General features: G+C 41.0%; 1 protein-coding gene across 5 annotated transcripts in view; it reads left to right on the top strand.

Moving 5' to 3' along the window:
* Positions 1-20,282, top strand: part of DYNC2H1 (dynein cytoplasmic 2 heavy chain 1) — a 310,954-nt gene that overhangs the window by 214,337 nt on the left and 76,335 nt on the right. For all 5 annotated transcript variants that reach the window (XM_078059076.1, XM_078059074.1, XM_078059073.1 and 2 more), the window contains one exon: positions 1,187-1,303. In XM_078059076.1, coding sequence (XP_077915202.1) covers positions 1,187-1,303 — 117 coding nt within the window. The remainder of the gene's footprint in view (positions 1-1,186; positions 1,304-20,282) is intronic.

Below are 20,282 nucleotides of genomic sequence, written 5' to 3'. Positions count from 1 at the left end.
TTTTCAAGATTGGAGAATCAATCAAAAGCTCTAGAAGTAACTTGAGTTTTACAGTGAGATTGTGGATGTTTAACAATCAAGTAGTGTGTTCATTTTGAAAGATTTATAGCCCTTATTTTGTTACGAACTTGACTAATACAAGGATCCAACAAAATACGAAATATAGCCCAATCTGTTAAAAAAGGAAAAACAATTTACATCTTTCAAAAAATAAAACAGAAATTGAGTCAACATGCTGCAAAGGTTGATGTTTAAAATACTAGCTTAGGAAAACACAGGCCTGTTGTTGTGGGTTTACTTTATGTCAGGCAAGCGAGGAGATTTCACATTTCGTTGAAACATTTGTGAAGGTGAGTCAGTGGATCCCTTACTGATTGATACACAAACCCCAGTCTCTGCAGTCCAGTGCTGAGCATCCTCTGGTCTAGCTGCCTCCCTCTTGGCAGATGATTAACAAGTGAGTTCCTGACATGGAAGTCATTAAGGACTGCCTGAGAAGACAGAAGTGAGGGGAGGGGTTCTGGTGAGCAGGGTGATAGCGAAGCTGGTCAGGAGGAAGTCACAGAGGGGACGCTCTGTGGAGGGGGGAATCATTGTGCACCTTACCTCGTTCTAACCAGTCCGTCCACATGTCGTTCGTTGGACTTGAAGCGTAGAGGGAACATTTACATGACAACTAAAAATACAGAGCCTTAAGACTTAGATTTATGATAATTCGTGACAACAAATAATTACTTAGAATTGTTTTACTATTTTTTGTAGTTTGGTATGGCTATGTACTATCTTTCCTACCATTTCCTCTTTTCAGAAAAACTATCTTTAATTAATCAGTGTTTGGAAATTACAAAGTTTAAGTCAGTCAAACCGAAAAATATTTTGGGTTTCAGACATGAGCATACAGAGACACTAAGAGATCATTAATAATAGATAACTGGAGCTTTTTGACTAGAGAAGCCGCTTCTCAAATAAGAGCCATTTATAACATGTAGTTTTTATAATGGTTTCTCTAACTTTTAAGTTCTCTTATTTTTTAACTAAATCAACTAAATGTTAAGCCAATTGAAGAGATAATGGGATTAAAACTTGCTTATATTTGGTCTTTACTTTTATAAAGTCAGTATAGTTATTTTTGTGTACTTACTGTTTCTCTCTTCATTTTTTGCTACTTCCTATTTTCTTCATTCAGGTGATTTCACAGTTGAGGATCTTGGGCAGATCAGCAACAGCTGGTTGCAAATTTGATAGAGAAATCTGGTCTAATGAGCTGTCCCCTGTCCTCAATCTCTGGAAGAAACTAAACCAGGTTAGTACTGGAATATTATTCCAATTGTTTCCCCTTTTTCCTCCCTATCCATTTTTTTTTTCCAGTTTTCTCCCTAGATTGTCCCTATTGGTTAAACTGTGCACTGATCTGCCCTTACTGTGTACCGGTTTCCTGGAAGGAGGAGGACAGAATAGTAGACGCAGATGAGCCTGAGAAGCAGGGTGTGACCGGGGGCAGCGTGCTCGCTCGTCTGCACTTGCTGGACGTTCCTCTGTGCACTGCTTGCCTTCTCTCTCCTCTTCCTGTAAAGTGAACAACTGCTATTAAAAGTGGCATTTTTCAAAGGACTCAAGGTGCTGAGCAAAAACCGTTCGTCAGTTGGAAATTGGTGTGGTTTTGGTATTGTAGAATAGTTGCTTCTCACTAGGCAAAGCCATTGGAGTATTGTGATTCTATTCTTGGTGAATAGGGGTTTATTCTCTGGATTTAAAAAATATAACTATGCAGTTCATCCATTTAGTAATACTGTAAAAATGCCTGTATATCAGATCTAACCTTCTAAAATAAGGGAAGTCAAATAAAGCTAATTTCAGAACCTGTGAAAAAGGTTTAAACCTTCTAAAAATTCAAAGTCCTCAAACCTTACAGTATTGTAATTTTGAGTTATTAGGACAGTCTCAACAATTGGTGATTGTCAGGAGTCTGGATAAGCACTGATCCCAGCTAACTGGAATCACTGCTTTTATTCAGATCATCACATTGATAAAGCTTGATATAGTCAGCTTGAGGAGAAATTCACATTGAGAAATACGACTTTCACTGGCATCCTAAGCCCTGTTCCCCACTCTGCCCACAAGTAAGCACTTTATACGCGTTCTTGACTGCGATCCAGTCTTTGTACCAATTCATAGTGAAGTTACTCTCCTTCCCTCTGTGCTTAAACCAGCCGTTGTTTTTCTTTAAATTAATAACCAAATTTATGCACATTTTAATTTTCTCTTAGCAGTTAATTTTTTATCTTGATGTATGATAGTACTCTCCTTGTCAACATGCAGCTTCTTGTCAGTTTCCAGCTTGGTTTCCTTCTTAATATGTCATTGGCTATTTTGAATTTTCTGTTGATTTTTGGGGCCATGCAATCCTTAAAATATGTACACATATGCAAACACATATATATTCAAATGTATGCATATTATATCATATTATGAAATAGCTATTCTGAGATTAATAATGTAAACTCATTCTCAAAGGCTTCACTTAGAGACTAAATTAAAATGATTGGAACTACTACGTTTATCCCCTACTAAATTGCAAAAATATTATAAAAGTAATCCTAATTATTGCAAAGATCTCATCTTACGTTTTAGAGACATAATCCACATATCTGAGACTTAACTTCCTTCCCTCTGAAGTATAAATGAACTTGTTTGACCCATTTTTCAAGTTTGAGTAAGATTGAAGTCTACTCCATGATTTTGTCACCTTACTTTCTTACAATTTTCTTGGTCTCTAACTGAAATGGCTCTGGTCACATTTTTATCTCACCTGCGATCTGGCCGGAAGGTGCAACTTCTGTGTGTGTGTCACACAAGAAATCCAGCCCTATTATTTTGTAGCGATGGAAAGGAAAGGTATCTTTTCTCTTTCACCCTTTGAGATTCTCAGCTGCGTCTGCTACAGAAGACAGATGAACAAGACAAAAGCACACAAACGTGTTGAACACAAGTTTTGTGTGACACGGGAGCCTTATAAGGAAATGAAGGCCTGAAAAAGTGGTTAAACCTGAGTATTTTTATGCCAGGTTTGATGAAGAGTGCAGAGTTGTGACCAAATAGGACAGGACAAAAGGGGTTCGAGCCCCGGATGGTAAACTGGGGAACCCTTCGCAAGCCTGTTGTATAAATAGATACTACAGCTTTGGGTAATTCTCAGAGTTCTTGGTGTTGGCTCTTGGCACCATGCAACATTTTCTGGAATATGCTGTTTGGTCTTCCCTCCCGACCTGCTTCCCCACCCCCCTTCTGGTGACACATACTCATACTTCCTTTGTAACTCTGGAGAAGTCTTTTCAGTTATTACGTAGAGAGGACCACAGAAGTGACTTCAAAGGTCTGTATGAATTGTTTACCTTGTAAGGCCCAACCCAATATTAGAAATTCAAATTAATTCTCTTTCCCAAACCCTCGTTTTTCTCCTTTGGGCTGTAGGCATGGCCTGTTAATAGCTCTCTGATGTTGGATTCGTGCCACAGCACACCCCTCGCGGCCCCCGTCCCGCGCATGGCGCTCAGTGTGGGGGCAGCAGAGCAGACTAAAGTATATGATGCTGAAATCATTTATTTTAGGCTAAGCACCTTGGGGAGAAGTCCCATTGTTAAGCTCAGTAAGCTCTTCAAATGAGGTGTTATCCTGGAAGACTCCACGGTGCAGCGGGTGGATCCCAGCAGGGGTGAGATGTCGATCCTGGGTTAGGTCTTCAGACCCACTGGCATGTGGCTGCTTCGGCATTCACTGTTCCGACTGCAGATGGTGGGTGTCGTGCTCAGGTTACGCCCGGCCGCTGTGTCTTTCAGTTCATCCTGCACACTCTTCTGAATTACCTCTGTGAATCAGCTAGAATGCCACCTTCTTAGCGCAGCCATGTGTGGTCTCTTCTCGGACTGGCTGGCGGTCCCCATACTGACCTCCTGGTACTGTGTGGCCCGTTTCTGTATGCCAGGGTACTTGCTGGGGCTTTCTGTGGGTTGGTTGGTTGGTTTACAACATGCCAGGCATTTTGGAACTTTTGTATCTGCTCTTGTGATTCCCTTTGCATAGATTCTCCTTGCTTTCTGTTCAGTTGGATAACTTTTGTTTAGAAACCTAACTAGTCTAATACAAATACCACTGATCTCTCTAGCTTTGCAGAGCTGCACATTGCACACGCTGTGGTGATATAGACGAGCATACCATCATCCTGTCCTTAAACTCAAAAAAATACTTAGCACGTGGATTCACAGAAGTGATGCATCTAAGGAAGGATCACTCTAGCTCTGTTTTCACCATTTGTTTATTACATGAGCCCCTTTTTAGTCATCTCCTACAATTTTCCTCATTTTTGCAATTTCATAGTTATTTCTTTATACAGAGCAACATAGGAATGAAGGAATTTTCTAATTGAAAAAGATTGTAATTTCTTTCCCAGGATAAAACTCTCAGTTACTATTATGTTGTATTTTCAATATAAACATGTTTTAAGCATGAGATGATTTGTCCATTTGTCTTGGGATATGTCATTATTGGGACATAACTGTTTTTCCTTCCTGTTCAAGGATGAGTAAATGCAATTTGTGACAAGTCCTGTTGGCACTGACTCTTTCTCCTCTGGGGAGGACTGAGAAGAAACTTTGTGCAGAGACTCCCAAGAGCTGCTCAGACGGGGGGACTGCGAGGCTCTTCGTCACCCCCCTCGCCCCCCACCCCAGCCATTGCACTTGGTTCTGGACCGAGGGCCCTGCTGTCCACTGGCAGGACCCGGCTCGTCACTCACCTAACACAGGATGAGAAGGTGGCTTCTGGAGCCAGACTGCTGGGCTCAGATCCCAGCGCTCGTACTTCGTAGCTGTGTAGCGTAGGAAAATTATTCACCGTCTCTGTGTCTTTGTTCTCTTATCTGTAAAATGGGGATAATGATAGTATTTGCCTCCTAGATGTTTCGTCAGGATTAAATGAGCTACTATACGGAAGGCTTTCACAGCAGTGCCTCGTGTCTGTGGGCATTCTCGGCCGAGTAGTCCTTCTACTGTTACTGGAGGTGCGAAGACTTACGATGTATGAAGGTCTGTTTCCAGGAGAGTCGTACATGTAATATGTGTCTCTTTCCAGAGCAAGATATTTTTATCATTTGTATAATTACGTATTCAGTCATTCATTCAGAGTATTTTCATGGAACACCTCGTTTGTTTCGTTGCTTTTGTGTTCAGGACTGTGTGGAAGGCAAAACCCGTAGAGTTACAGTTGGGTTATAAGAGAGACCTTTAAAAAATTCAAGTAAATAAAGTAAGCAAAAATAATTATCACAAATTATTGCAAATGCTGTGGAAGGAAAACACAGGTGCTATTATGAAGAAAACAAGCAAAGTCCTATTCTGTACTGGATAGTGAGGGAGTGAAATTGAATCTGAGAAGTGAGCCATGAGAAGGCTCTAGCCAGGCGGAGTTGCAGGGGAGGACCTTTCTGAGCAGCGGGGCAGCGTGAACACATTCTCCAAGTGGACGGCAAGTACAGTCCGTGAACCCAAGAGGAAGGATTGGGGCACAGAGACTAAAGGGTCGTGTGGGATGAGATGACAATGAGGGATGATGCCCAAGATGCAGGAAGGAGTTTGTGTTTTATCCCAAGTGCAGTGAGGCCCACGGAGAGAGTATTGGAGGGGGGAGTGGCTGGGATCCTGTTGATGATTTTAAAAGCTCTCCCCGGCTGTTGTGTGAGTTTGGAGTGAGGTTCAAGAGGAAGGAAGAACAAGCAGGGGGCTGTCGTTGGGGTAAGAGGTGATGTGGTGGTGCCGTCAGGTTAGACCTGGAAGTATTGCGGAAAGAGACTCTCCGTGGATTTGCATGTTGGTTTTCTGGACGAGTGACTGGGCAGAGGTGGCGCCGCTTACTGAGCCCGGGAACGGGGAGAGAGCGCGGGGGCTGTGGGGGTCGGGGCGGAGTGGCGGTGCTGCTGCAGGGTGGTGGAGACTTTACCTGTGGACATCGAGGGGAGTGTTGGCTGCTTGGTGGGGACCTCAGAAAGGTTGCTAGGACTTGGGACTTACTAGCATCTAGGGAACATTTAAGTGATGACAAAGCATTACAGCATCTCGAGAGAGAAGGAAGAGGACTCATGAATTGGCCCTGAGGAGTCCAACACCTAGAGTTAGAGGCAGGAAAGGTGTGACCAAGCTTTCCTTGAGGAAACACAATAAAAACCCAAAGCAGGGAGCAACACAGAAGGCTGAAGCATCATAGAAGCCTCGAGGAGGGCGTCTTTCATTAGGAACAGGATTGTTGACCGTGCTGAATTGCTGGTGTGAGGTGAAGAAACTGAGTACAGAGTTGGTCATTGGATTTTCAGAATACAAATCATTGGTGGCCTTGACCTTGACAGGAAGAACTGAGGTGGAGCCAGGAAACTGGAGGTTATGTTTGAAGGCTATCTACCTTGGCCTGTGGGACGAGGGGAGACAGTATGGAGAGGCAGTTCTTCATAGAATGTGCTATTCAGGAGAGTGAGGGAGTAAGGTGGTTCGGTAAGTAAGGAGCCCTGCATGGTTTTTCTTAAGGCCGGAAAGTCCTGGAGTATCTATAGGCTAGTGGGATGATCTAGTGGAGGAAGTAGTTGAAGATGCCAAAGCATTAATTTGGCAAAGTTCTGAAAACAGAAACTGTGAGTTTTTGCTAAATAAGGCGTCAGTGAGAAATACAGAAATTTCCTGTCCGTTAAGTATATTTTTAAAAAATTTTTCAGAGGGGCTCCTGTGTGGCTCAGTGGGTTAAGCGTCTGACTTCAGCTCAGGTCATGATCTCCGGGTCCTGGGATCAAGTCCCACATCGGGCTCCCTGCTCAGGGGGAAGCCTGCTTCTCCCTCTGCCCCTCCCCCCACTCATGCTTGCTCGCTCTCTCTCAAATAAATAAAATCTTTTAAAAATGCGCATCTTTTCCTGCCTCAGGATCTTGGTGTGTACTCTTTTTTCTACCTAGAAGTCTCTTTAAAAAAATTTTTTTTTCCCAGAGGTTTAGGGTAAGTTTGTATTACTCCTTCTCTTAGTGGGAAGCCGTCCTGAGCCTTCACTCTGGCTTTTCTGTCCTTGCTGCGGGCTGCGTGGAATGCTGTTGTTTCAGTAGTTACAGGATTATTTGGTATTTGTGTTTCTTTTAAATTATTAGCCCACCAGGGACATCGGAAGCGCTCTTCCCACTCTTGACACATACGGATGAGGCCCCTGCCATTACCCCGTGTCTCCCCAACACCTCACCTCAGTGCCGTTCAGACAGCCATATTCCAGCTTTCTCCTCCTTGGTTGACTTTGCTTATTCAACTAAACTGCTGTAGAGTTGCCCGATATCCTTGTTCCTAATTTCATCTTTATTTATCTACTCCTCACACAGTGTAATACATAAGGTCACGTCATGTGAGTGTACTGACTCTTGGTCCAGTTTTAGCTTGATTCATATCCTGAGTTATTTCGCCCTGGTTGCCGTCGTATTACTGCAGTTCTTTGAAATATCTTCAAACCTGTTTTTCGTAACAAAATAGGAATAAATGTGTAAACATATTTTAATTATTTTCAAGTAGATTTTTCCACATTTAGTTTCTCTTCTCTCCTCGTTTTAATTAGAACTATTAGCTTAAGACAAAATCTGTTTATTTAGTGTGTTTATGAGTGACATGGAGAAGGGATCTACCAGTGTTGTTATTCTAGCTGTGAGAGAACATTTATCAGGAAGTTTTAAGAACTCCAGAATCTAGCAATTCTAAAATTACTATGAGAGGTTTAGATTAAGATTTAACTTAAAAGCTTACCCCATAGATCTCTCACCCTGATCTAAAAAGTAGGATGAGTCTGTTCTTTTTTAACTTTGATTTCCTTTAAGGGAAGTAGTCATAGATACGGACTTAATCTGTGTACCTTTTTATAGCATTTTAGAATTTTCCCGTTAGATATAATTAGAAAAAGAAAAACTGGTGGAGAGAAGTTGTGAGTCAAACAGTACGTGGAGAAACAGGAAAATAACTGTTTGTTTGTTTCAGGTAGTTTTGAAAAGTTACCCAAAGCATGTGGATAAGACATCCGTGGTCTGTGTAACAGGTGTCAGGGCCCAGCCACAGAGAGTGAGCGAGCGGTGGACCGGAGCGCCTTGTGTCTGGGTGTTGGTGCTCTCTGCTTCTACGCCATGCTAGTCGAGCCTTGTGTTGGAACGGGGGGACGGAGATCCTGAAATACTTCTAGCAAATAAAGGGACTGGGAAATAGAAATTGTCTATATTACTATGTCTCACTAATAATGAAAGGCACGCAAACATGTTAGTGTGACTGGTTTAGTATGAATTCTCTGTTGTTTTGTGTTTGGGGAGGGGGAGGAAACTTATTAAAAAAAAAAAAAGGTGAAGGCCAGTTAAGCTTATTGTGACAGTGGACATTGTTCTGTTTTCATGAAGCCAGAGACTTCCCGACGTTCCTGGGGGAAAGCAGTGTGACTTCCCTCCTCGCCCGTGAGGACCTGCGGCCTGGAAGGCAAGCAGGGAAGCCTCCATAGTAGACAAATGGAAACTCCCGACCGCTCCAGAGAACTTGGCAGAGAGTGAAGGAAAGGACGTGGTTAAAGGAAGTTGGGGATGAGTCCAGTTTTACTTGTTTGCCTTCTGTAGTGTTAACGCTTACGGACAATGCCTGTGAAGAGTCTCGCTGAGTCAGGGTTGTAAAGCTTGAGTAGATTCTAAGAATTTGAGTCTTCGATTCCGAGCAAAAGGGCTAAATACACAGAAGGGACCCACTGACAAATAGAGGATCCAGGAGACAGAGGGGAAAGCCGTTTCACTTGGATAATTTCCTTAACAGTCCAAGGGAGAGGTTTAATTCATGACTTGTGTTTGTTACAGCGGTTTCCTCGCAGCCCACTGGCACTCGGTTACGGCCGCTGGGTCACGCCTGCTCAGCAGTCCCACCTTCCACAGTCACGATGGGGTTTGGATCCATTATCTGTTCCTATTCAAGTAGAAATTTTACTGGCTCTTGACATAATGAGTAACTTTGGACTATACTCTGAGTGTTTTGAGTATTACAAGATTCTAGTGCCCGTTTAAATTGTCTTTTTCAGCAGGTAGTCAGCCTGTTCAGGTTCAGAATGCGTGTTGTGTCTCTTCTTCGGGCTGTGTTTCCTTGTCAGTTTAGTGCACAGAGCCTCTGCTATTCTGGCACGCCTCAGTGTGTCCTCCCAGACAGGACTATCCCCCTGCAGTGGATGGAGCCCGACGGGGAGCGGGAGGGACACCGCTCTTTGCCGCGGTAGTGGGGTGGAGGTCAGCATGCAGACCACAGGGGCTGTGGGCGGGGGCAGTGTCCTTCACTTCAGGGACGATGTAGAGGTCAGACTTCTGCCCAGAGCCTCCACCTGGCATCCCTTCTGCTGCCCAGGGCAGGCATGACTGATGACTTTTAACAAAGATGTCTCTCTCTCTTTTTAACAATTATTTGTAGAATCTTTTAGATTGATAAGCTGAAGATATGTATGGACCTTTCGCAGTTGAGTTAAATTAGAGGAGATTACTGGACGTTCCAAGATATCTTATGTAAAACCCAGAAATTTTAACTTTTTATGCATGTGAAACTAAACAAATTAAGAACTCACAAGAGCACAGTAAGTATTATATTCAGAGAGAGGCCAAAAATATATTTGTTGATCAAATTGAATTCAGAAAAATGTGTGAATTTAGCTCATTGTTGAGATCTGGGCTGTTGGTTTCCCATCTTCACTTTTAATATAGCCCAAGGAGGGGTTTGTGGTAAGCTAAATGGATTTAGTGCTGCCTTCCTTTATTGTACAGGGAAATTTTACCCTCGCTGTCCTTTGGAAGATTTGATTTTACAAAGAAATTGTATTTATAAATTTTAAAACCTGTATTATATTTGGATTTAGGCTTTTGAGCTGTGTTCACATTGGTTGAAACTAAACAAGGAAGTAGTGCTCATGCACTTTGGGTTAATTTGCAGCTTTTTATGAATCATAAACTGTTTTTATCATAATCTTTAAAAGAAACCATTAAGAACAAACTACTTCAGCTTTGTAAAGTGAACTTGAATGCAGGACAATATAACTGAGAATTTTTGGCCAGAACTCACATCTTAGGAGAGAGGAGTATTTACAATTCTGTAGGCACGAAGCATGTTTGAACTTCCGTTTGTGTAAAATGTAGTCATGGCAGTGGGGACAACTGGATAGTCAGAGTCGTTTTAGGTGGTATCAGATGGGTGAGTTTGGAGGAAATGATGCAAGTGAAACATTCCTCAGTGTCTTTTTGGATTGAATATAAGGGTCACTTTCCATTATGAAGACAGGATCAATGCGCTGTCTCAGGTATTTTGAATGGTCATTTCAAGTTCTTAGGGCTGCATGTGAGAAAGAGAGACAGAGACAGAGCTCCAAGACTAAAAACAGACCTCATAGTCCATTGCTCTGGGTAGTATGGACATTTTAACAATATTTGTTCTCCCAGTCCATGAGCATGGAATGTATTTCCATTTGTCTGTGTCATCTTCCATTTCTTTCATCAGTGTTTTATAAAATTTTCAGAGTACAGATCCTTCACCTCCTTGGCTAAGTTTATTCCTGGATATTTTATTATTCTTAGTGCAGTTGTAAATGGCACTGCAACTTTACTGAATTCATTTATCACTTTTATTTTTTTGATGGAGTCCTTCAGGTTTTCTATATATAGTATCATGTCTTCTGCAAACAGTGAAAGTTTACTCCTTCCTTACCAAGTTGGATGCCTTTTATTTCTTTTTCTTGTCTGATTGCCGAGGCTAGAACTTCCAGTATTAGGTTGAATAAAAGTGGTGAGAGTGGACAACCTTGTCTTGTTCCTGACCTTAGCAGAAAAGCTCTAAGTTTTTTGCCATTGAATCTGATGTTAGCTGTGCATTTTTAAAAAATATTTATTTATTTTTATTTGATAGACACTGAGAGAGAGCATGAGCGGGGGGTGGGGGTGGGGAGAGGAGGGGCAGAGGGAGAGAGAGAACCTCAAGCAGACTCCCCGCTGAGCAAGGAGCCTGACACAGGGCTCGATTCCAGGACCCTGAGATCATGACCTGAGCCAGAATCAAGAGTTGGATGCTTAACAACTGAGCCACCCAGGTGCCCCCAGCTGTGCATTTTTTTTTTTTATATAAGGCCTTCGTTATGTTGAAGTGTTTCCCCTCTAAACCTACTTTGTTGAGGGTTTTCATCATGAATGGATGTTGTACTTTGTGAAATGCTTTTTCTGCATGTATTGAAACAATCATACGGTTTTTACCCTTTTCCTACTTGCTGTGATGTATCATGGATTGATTTACAAATATTGAACCACTCTTGTATCCCAGTAATAAATCCCACTTGATTGTGGTAAATGATTTTTTTAATGTTGAGTTAGATTCAGTTTGCTAATATTTTGTAAGTATTTTTATATCTATGTTCATCAGGGATATTGGCTTGTAGTTCTCTTTTTTTGTAGTGTCTTTATCTCGTTTTGGTATCAGGGTAATGCTGGCCTCATAGAATGAATTTGGAAGTTTTCCTTCCTCTTCTGTTTTTTAGAATAGTTTGAGAAGAATAGGTATTAACTCCTCTCTAGATGTTTGGTAGAATTCACCTGTGAAGCCATTTTGTCCGAGAATTTTGTTTTCTGGGAGTTCTTTGATTACTGATTCAGTTTCTTTGCTGATTATGAGTCTGTTCAAATTTTCTATTTCTTTCTGTTTCAGTTTTGGTAGGTTATATGTTTCTAGAACTTTATCCATTTCTTCTAGGTTATCCAATTTGTTGGCATATAATTTTTTATAATATTCTTTTATAATCCTTTGTATTTCTGTGGTGTTGGTTGTTATTTCTTCTTTTTCATTCCTGAATTTATTTGAGTCCTTTATTTAAATTACTTCTTCCTTCCTTTCTTCCTTCCTTTCTTCCTTCCTTTCTTTCTTTCTCTCTCTCTCCCTTTCTTTCTCTCTCTCTCCCTTTCTTTCTTTCTTTCTTTCTTTCTTTCTTTCTTTCTTTCTTTCTTTCTTTCTTTCTTTTCTTTCTTTCTTTCTTTTCTTTCTTTCTTTCTTTTCTTTCTTTCTTATGGTTCATCAGTTTTTTTGAACTTTTCAAAGAACCAGCTCCTGGTTTCATTGATCTATTGGTTTTTTTAGTTTCTGTATCATTTATTTCTGCTCTAATCTTTATATTTTCTTCCTTCTCTTGGTTTTGGGATTGTTTGTTCTTCTTTTACTAGCTCCTTTAGGTATAAGGTTATCCTTTGTCTTTTTATTGAAGAAGTTCAGTTATTCCTATTCTTATTTCTTTGTAACTGATTTGTGTTTTACCTCTAAGAATATTCTGTCTCTGATCTCTTAAATTTTACCATAATATATTTAGGTGTGGATTTCTTTTTGTATCTGTTCTGCTTGGTAATCTGAAAGCTTGCAATTCCAAATGCCAGCCTTTCTACTAAAACCAGTTTAACCCCGTTTCCCATGCAGCCGGGCTGCGTGCTATGTAACGTCAAGCACCATGCTTACATGGCTGTCGCTTCATACTGCTCTTTTTAGCCAGAAGTGGTGACATGGTGGAAGATGATCCATTCAGGGCAATGTGAAAAGTTAGCAGCCTGAAATTCTCCCAGCCTGGCCCCGGCCATGGCACCCAGCCCTCTCCAGCTGCTGGTCGCCACAGCGTCCCATTTACAGGTGTCTCCCAGATGGTTCCCATGCTTGGTGTGCCATCTTCTGCTTTAGTGTCCTCTCGTTTTGTTGAAGACAAGATTCACAAGTGGGAGACAGTTTGCCATTTTGTCCAGAAACAAGCATAACTTTTGAAACTTCATTTTAACTTTTGTTTGTAAGATATAGATTATTTAAAAATTACCATTATATTAAATTCACAGTGGCCATATTAATGTATCAGGTATCTTGCACTTCATCCTGTTACAATGTTTTGTGTCTTGTCTCTTCCATTTCCTTCCTGAAGCCATTGCCATAATTTAGACTTCCGTTCTTTCACATGGATTATAGCAGAAAACTCCAAATTTGACTCTCCTTCTAATATATACTTCCTCAAATCATATTTCATATCATTATTCCATTAATTTTCTTAAAGAAAAAAGTCTTTGGCCAGATGGCTCCACATCCAGCCTTACTTCTAAGCCTCTTCCATAGTAAAGCAGATCTGAGTGTTGTATGAACAAACCATTGCAGATTTGTCTGTGAGGACTTGCCAAGTGCTGTTTCCATCTCCTTGCATCTGCTCACTATGATAGCAACCAGTAATGGCCACAAAAAGTCCCAGCATCTTTCAAAAGCTGTCTCCACTGTTACTCAGTTCCTTCTCCGTGTTTCTAGAATACTAATTTATAACTTGCATAACAATTCTCATAAAATAGGCAAATTAAGCTATGCCCCTTAGGAATAGGAATTCTCTTATTTTGGAGGAGTTTTAAAATCTATGCATGTAAATGTTTCAAATGAAACAACACCACATTCCTTTTTTAGAGTTTTTCATCATTATTTCTATCAGGTTATGGTTAATTACTAGCTAAACTTAAAGATTAATTATATCTAAACAATAATAATAATTTTATGAAAAGTAATTATTAGTGAGTCATCCAGGTCCTACTCTTTCCCCATTAAATGGCTAGAGGACATTAGTTGAATCACTTCTGAACTTTTTCTCAGCTTTTTTTTGTGTGTAAAAAAGGAACACTAACCTCTTTTCTGCATTCATTTATTCATTTACTCATTTCATTCAGTCCTTCATCAGGTATCTGTTGATGTTCCTCTTATGTGCTAGGTGCTGCTATGATTTATTAAGAGTTGATATTAATACTCAAAAAATAGAAGTATTATAATGTTAATGATCAGAACTCTTCAACAGGACCTGGCTGGGGTGCTACACTTCATCCTTTAGTGTGGCAGTGTGAACGCACAGTGAGAGGTGTCCAAGACATTTCACAGGTAGCGTCAGTCATCACAGGACTCTTGTATGGATCTAATAAAAAGTAGATGTGAACATGGTTTGGAAAACATGAACCCTTCATGGATCAAACATTTTTTTATTCTTAGTTCTTTAAAGATTTGTGGATTTTTAAAAGCTTAATATAGCGGCACCTGGGTGGCTCAATCGGTTAAACATCTGACTCTTGATTTTAGTTCAGGTCGTGATCTCAGGGTCGTGAGATCGAGTCCCACGTCCCACACCCAGCATGGAGCCTGCTTAAGATTCTCTCTTCCTCTGCTCCTCCCCATCCCTTAAATACATACATACTTACATAAATGCTTAGTATAACAAGCCCTAGTATAGTATTGATAACATGGCCATATTTAAGATCTTTTATTAATTTAATCTTTCATGCTTGAGGCTGATTCTCTACATTTTTAGTCACTATATTAGTGATTATATCTAAGGAAAAAATATATATAAATATCTAACATTTAGCATTACTTTCTTAATCATTTATGTTATATCATTTTTTAAATAGTTCAGATGCATAATTTAGTAACATCTCTCGTTTTTATGACATTTTTCTTGGTATTTCTATTGAAAAATAGTAATTTGAAAACCAATTTGACAAGCAAAATACTGTATAGTTTAACAGATAAAAACCTAATCTCATTTAATATTCTGCATGCTTGCATTCGAAAGGTCAGTTCATGCTTTAAAATTTTATTACACGAGCTACCACTCATCAATTTTTAATACCTGGTTGATGGTGAGAACTGATGAGAATTACGGACATTCTAACCAATTTACATCTCCTTTATATGATGTGAGAACTCCCATTAATTCTCACTGAAATTACCCATGTGATAAGAGGTACATATAAAAGCATCTCTTCTAGGCTGATAGAGTTTTGAGGGAAAAATAGGTGATGGATTTTTTTTTCTGAACAATAGTTGAATCTGTTGATCCAGTAACTATTATTTCTATGTTCAGACTGGTAAGTAGCTTGTATATTTGTCAAATTAAACTTTTGGATTCAGTAGCCTAATTTTAAAAGAATGGATTGCAATTAAATAAAATTAAAATAATGCTAGAATAAACAATAGGACTAGTGCTTTCTCAAATTTTTAACCTAACATTATCTTCTAAATGATTTCTTCTCAGACTGTTACTCAATTTTCTTCCCTTTTGATTAAGGTGAAATCATAAAAATATGATTACTGTGTCCTGGTTTTAGAAAATTTAAGGTAGGGAACATATCTATAATACACACCTTTGTTGTATAAAAGCATTTCTCAGTTGTACTTAGAGCTATTTTGTTTGTTTTGTGGTTTTTTTTGCTTTCTGAAACATTTAAAACTGAGCACATTCAATCTCTTGTTTCAGTCAGTCTCAGGTGAAAGATTTCCCCTGGAATTTCATTCTTAGTGAAGTTTTATGCAGCACCTGTCTCTCCCCACCCACCCTGACAAGTCTGGTTCCTTTCAGCCACATTTACAGTCACTTACATGCTGCCCGTGGCATTGCGATCAGCAGTGTGAAGAGAACCCGAGGTATTTCAGCAGATGGTTAAATACGGCAAATTGGTTATACAAGTCTTACAGGGTTAGAAAACGCCAACAGGAAGAACTGGACGCAGATATGTGCAAAAAATGACGCCCTTCCCGAACCAAGGGAAGCGGCTTAGATGGTCAGCACCTGGAGCCGTGGAGAGCGCCCGCCCTGGGAGCCCGACTCAGACCCAGGGGAGCGCTGCCTCCTGGGGGCGCCAGGCCCTCTGCAGAGCGGCAGGCTCTTCCCGGGGCTGGAGCCGCCACTGCCCGTGCTGCCGGGAGCACCCCTGGGAGAAGCCCAGCTAGCAGAAGGATGGAGCTCCTTTTCCCCCGCTCGGGCCTTCCGTTCCCCTCTGGACATTCCACGAGGTAGAGCCTCAGCATCACAGAGCTACACAGAGAAGATGTAAAGTGGGTTGATTGGAGCCGTTCGTTCTTCCTCCTGTTGTTTCTGCTTCTTGATTGGGGGTTTGCTTCAGTAATTCCCCTCTTCTGACTCTTAGTTTCAGCACTGAAGGTGAAATTGCTGTTTTAACCATATCCCTCCAATTCTTACATTTGTGTTTTCAGTATTGCTCAGTTTTAAATATTTTCTAAATTCCATTATGAGTTCATCTTCTCTCATGCATTCTTATTGATGAGTTGCTTTCCTGGTTACCTTTTGGTCATAGATTTCTGCTATAACTATACTGTGATTGGAGAGTGCGGTCTTATGACACCCATCTTTGGAAACTTGTTGAGACTTGCTTTGTGGTCCGGTTCTTCCTGTTGGCGTTTCTCTCCACGTTGCTGACCGCAGTGCGGCCAGAGAGAGAGAGAGATAGCGAGAGCGTGCACAAGCAGGGGGAGGGCAGAGGGAGAAGCAGGCTCCCCGCTGAGCAGGGAACCTGATGGTTGTGGGGCTCCATCCCAGGACCCTGAGATCATAACCTGAGGCAGATGCTTAACTGACTGAGCCACCCAGGCATCCCTAATTATGTATTTTTTAGTTTTTAAAAGTTTTCTTTGCCAGAGATCTGCTTGTTTATTTTAAGATTCTCTATCAATTCTAGAAACCTTTACCATAATTTTTTTGTGGTAAATAAATAATCGTGTGATTATTCCAATATCTGAAGTCTTTGTGGATTTGATTCTTTTCTACACTGTATATGATAACTTGATAGCATGCCTTACTTACTTATAGAATAGTTTGGGTTGTTTTTGTTAAAGCCATGAGCTGCTGATCATTTTGGTAACTTTACCTAAAAGAATTATTTGTAGCCTACAATTAAAATGTGTTCTGCCATTCAGTTTAGAATGTAGGATTAGGGTTTGGTTTGGTTTGGTTTAGGTCTGGGTCAGGATCATGCACCCCTCAAATATTTGAGATAGCCCTGCTCTGGAACTGTATAAACTAAATTATTCTTTTGAAGTGCATTAGAACCTCCAAAGTAGTGCACACAGACTAACATTAAAGTTCCAATTGTGACAATTTTGAGGAGAGAGTCCTACGCCTACACTCCCCAGTCCAGTTACTACCAAATTTTAACATCCACGATTTCTCTACTTGTCCTTGGGACAGAGGTAAAGGGGGATTATTTCTATGTCACTCTTCTCCTGAGAGCGTCCTCGTCCGGGCTTTCAGTTTTGGGGACTGTCTTTCTAACCTCTGCACCTGAGCAGATACTGGATTGGATCTCTGGTCTCACAGCCCTGTATTTATGAGTGCAGAAGCTCGGGTTCTCTGGCGTCAGTGGACTTGAGTGGCTTGCTTGCCATTTTCCCACTCTTAGTGTGGAAAAAATAAAAAACCTTCCTGGATTCTCAGTGTTACTATAAAAAGCCCCAGTCTTGTGTGACTGTTCACACACCATGAGAATTAGCTTTGTAGCCATTCGTCTAGTTAATTGCTCTGATCAGAAAGGATAATAAAACTATTACTATTTCTCTGAGAGGGCCACAGGGTAGACCCTAAGTTCCTAAGTCCCAAGGTGCTGGAGAGACCAGAGCATTGTCTCCCTGGGTTTTCACAGGTCAAGAGGGGTGAAGCCCAAACTTGGAGTCATCTCTTAGATGGCTTGGCTCCTGAGAGATTTTATTTACCCACCACAGTGTTGGTTAGAATTCAAGCCCATTATACATTTCCTAGAACATCCTCTTTGGAGGGGAAGAGGAAGGAGGCAGCCTGGTACTCTATAAGGAGAGCATCACACCTCTCCCATCCCTTGTCTACCTCCCCCATGGGGCATCTGGCTACTTGTGTAGGATAATTGATCTGGCTCTCACCTGACCATCCTAAAGGTCAGGCCCAGAGGACAAGGACAATAGCAACACACTTACTATTTACTGTGAGGTAATCAACATATAATTATCTCTAATCCAGAATACTTTGTGTTTGCATTCAGGATGAAATTAATAAAGATGAAAATGGAATACTCAGCACTTAATTGTTTGAATAATTCTTTCTTCTCCTCTCAAGGTTGCATTTGGGTGTATTTAAGAATATGCTTTAGTATTTTATTCAACATAGTTGTTGTCAGCCCCATCTTACTCTGCTAAAATCAGAAGCTGAAATTCTCTATTTCTTACTTGGAATGGTCGTAAAATAAGTTGCATGTGTCTTTTAAGTGATTGTGCTTTGTTGACTGCCTTTCTCTGTGAAGTAGTGGGTTCTGCGGTGTTGGAATTGTTTCTTCTCGTTGAGTCTGGGCACCGACTGGCCAGAACCTGAGTGTTCCCTTCAGCCTTCACGTCATGAACCAGTTCGCTTGCTGCACAAGAATGTTGGGCTCTTCTCAGACTTCGAAACAGCATGCACACACACAGCATTTTGTGTTGTCTTGTGTTTCTGAGAGTGTACACATCAGCCTCCCAGTTTTAGGAGGGCATTGAAGAAAGGTAGCTGTTCATCTTAGGTACACTTTGCATAAAATTTTCAAATTCAGTGACATTTGTTATTGTTCATGATCCACCTGTTACCACGTAACAGAATAACGTGGTATGCCTGGCGCATAGTCCCTGCTCTGGAATGTTGGTCGTCCTTCCCCTCAGGGACCCTGGTCCATGGGACGTCTCTCAGTGGGAGACTGTTGTTGCCTCCTCCCCTGAGAGCTGCACGCCTCACGGAGCAGAGAGCCTGTGCAACAGACTTGCCCGGAAGTACGTATGCTCTTATTAATATGCCATTTTATTCTGTGTGCCCAAGTTTGATATGAAAATGGCTTTCAACAGACCAAGGGGTGGTATCCACAAAGCTAAAGGTGCTCCTGGCACTGGTGTCCGTCCCTGGGGGTGACTGCTGGGTTTGCTGTTTGTTAATATCGTAGTATTGTACATCACAGCTGGGAAGTTTTCAAGGCACATAAAATTAACAAGTAATTTATATTTAAAACAAAAGCTCCTTTTTTTTTTTTTTTTTATTGGCACTCCCTAGCTTCCTTTCAGTTTTCAGACGATGCGATAGCTTCCATCAGCTTCAGTGCATCAGCTCAAACTCCTGCCCTGCCATCCTTGTGCCTCGGCTTTGCTTGCCCTGCTCCTCACCAGCAGGTCTGCCTTCTAGTCTAGTTCCTCAGCACGTGTGACTTAAACAGTTTATTGCATAAATGAGCACACACTTGTCCTAGTTGAGCTCTGCTTGCTCAGTGAACATACATTTAATCGTAACTAAACTAAATGAAATGAGCATTAAAACGTGACTGGTTTGGTTTCCTTTGATCCATTTGGTAATTTGGCATGATCCTGGGAATAGCTGTTACCAAGTTTACGTTAAGCTCTGTTTGTTACTAATAACTGGCTTTGGGTACAAGAAAATAAAACGACAAAGCAGCCCGTTATTCTGGGAAATGGGATGCCAGGAATTCTTTTTTTTTTTTTTTTTTTTTTTTCAGACTGACAACATTTATTTAACATTTAAACAGTTTAGACACAGGCTCCCACTACTATATTCTTTTTTGTTTCCTCCCAATATTCTCCGTAGGGCCTCCTGTTTCTGAAGATTTTCTTTTCTTTTTTTTTTTTATTTAAATTTTTTTATTGTTATGTTAATCCCCATACATTACATCATTAGTTTTAGATATAGTGTTCCATGATTCATTGTTTGTGCATAACACCCAGTGCTCCATGCAGAACGTGCCCTCCTCAATACCCATCACCAGGCTAACCCATCCTCCCACCCCCCTCCCCTCTAGAACCCTCAGTTTGTTTTTCAGAGTCCATTGTCTCTCATGGTTCTTCTCCCCCTCCAATTTCCCCCCCTTCATTCTTCCCCTCCTGCTACCTTCTTCTTCTTCTTTTTTTCTTTCTTAACATATATTGCATTATTTGTTTCAGAGGTACAGATCTGAGATTCAACAGTCTTGCACAATTCACAGCGCTTACCAGAACACATACCCTCCCCAGTGTCCATCACCCAGTCACCCCATCCCTCCCACCCCCCACCACTCCAGCAACCCTCAGTTTGTTTCCTGAGATTAAGAATTCCTCATATCAGTGAGGTCATATGATACATGTCTTTCTCTGTTTGACTTATTTCGCTCAGCATAATACCCTCCAGTTCCATCCACGTCGTTGCAAATGGCAAGATCTCATTCCTTTTGATGGCTGCATAATATTCCATTGTATATATATACCACATCTTCTTTATCCATTCATCTGTTGATGGACATCTTGGCTCTTTCCACAGTTTGGCTATTGTGGACATTGCTGCTATAAACATCGGGGTGCACGTAGCCTTTCGGGTCCCTACTTTTGTATCTTTGGGGTAAATACCCAGTAGTGCAATTG

Source organism: Halichoerus grypus, chromosome 11, assembly GCF_964656455.1.
Source record: "Halichoerus grypus chromosome 11, mHalGry1.hap1.1, whole genome shotgun sequence".
NCBI classification, from domain to species: domain Eukaryota; kingdom Metazoa; phylum Chordata; class Mammalia; order Carnivora; family Phocidae; genus Halichoerus; species Halichoerus grypus.
Note: the sequence above shows the minus strand (reverse complement) of the source record. Positions and strands in the feature narration are given on the sequence as shown.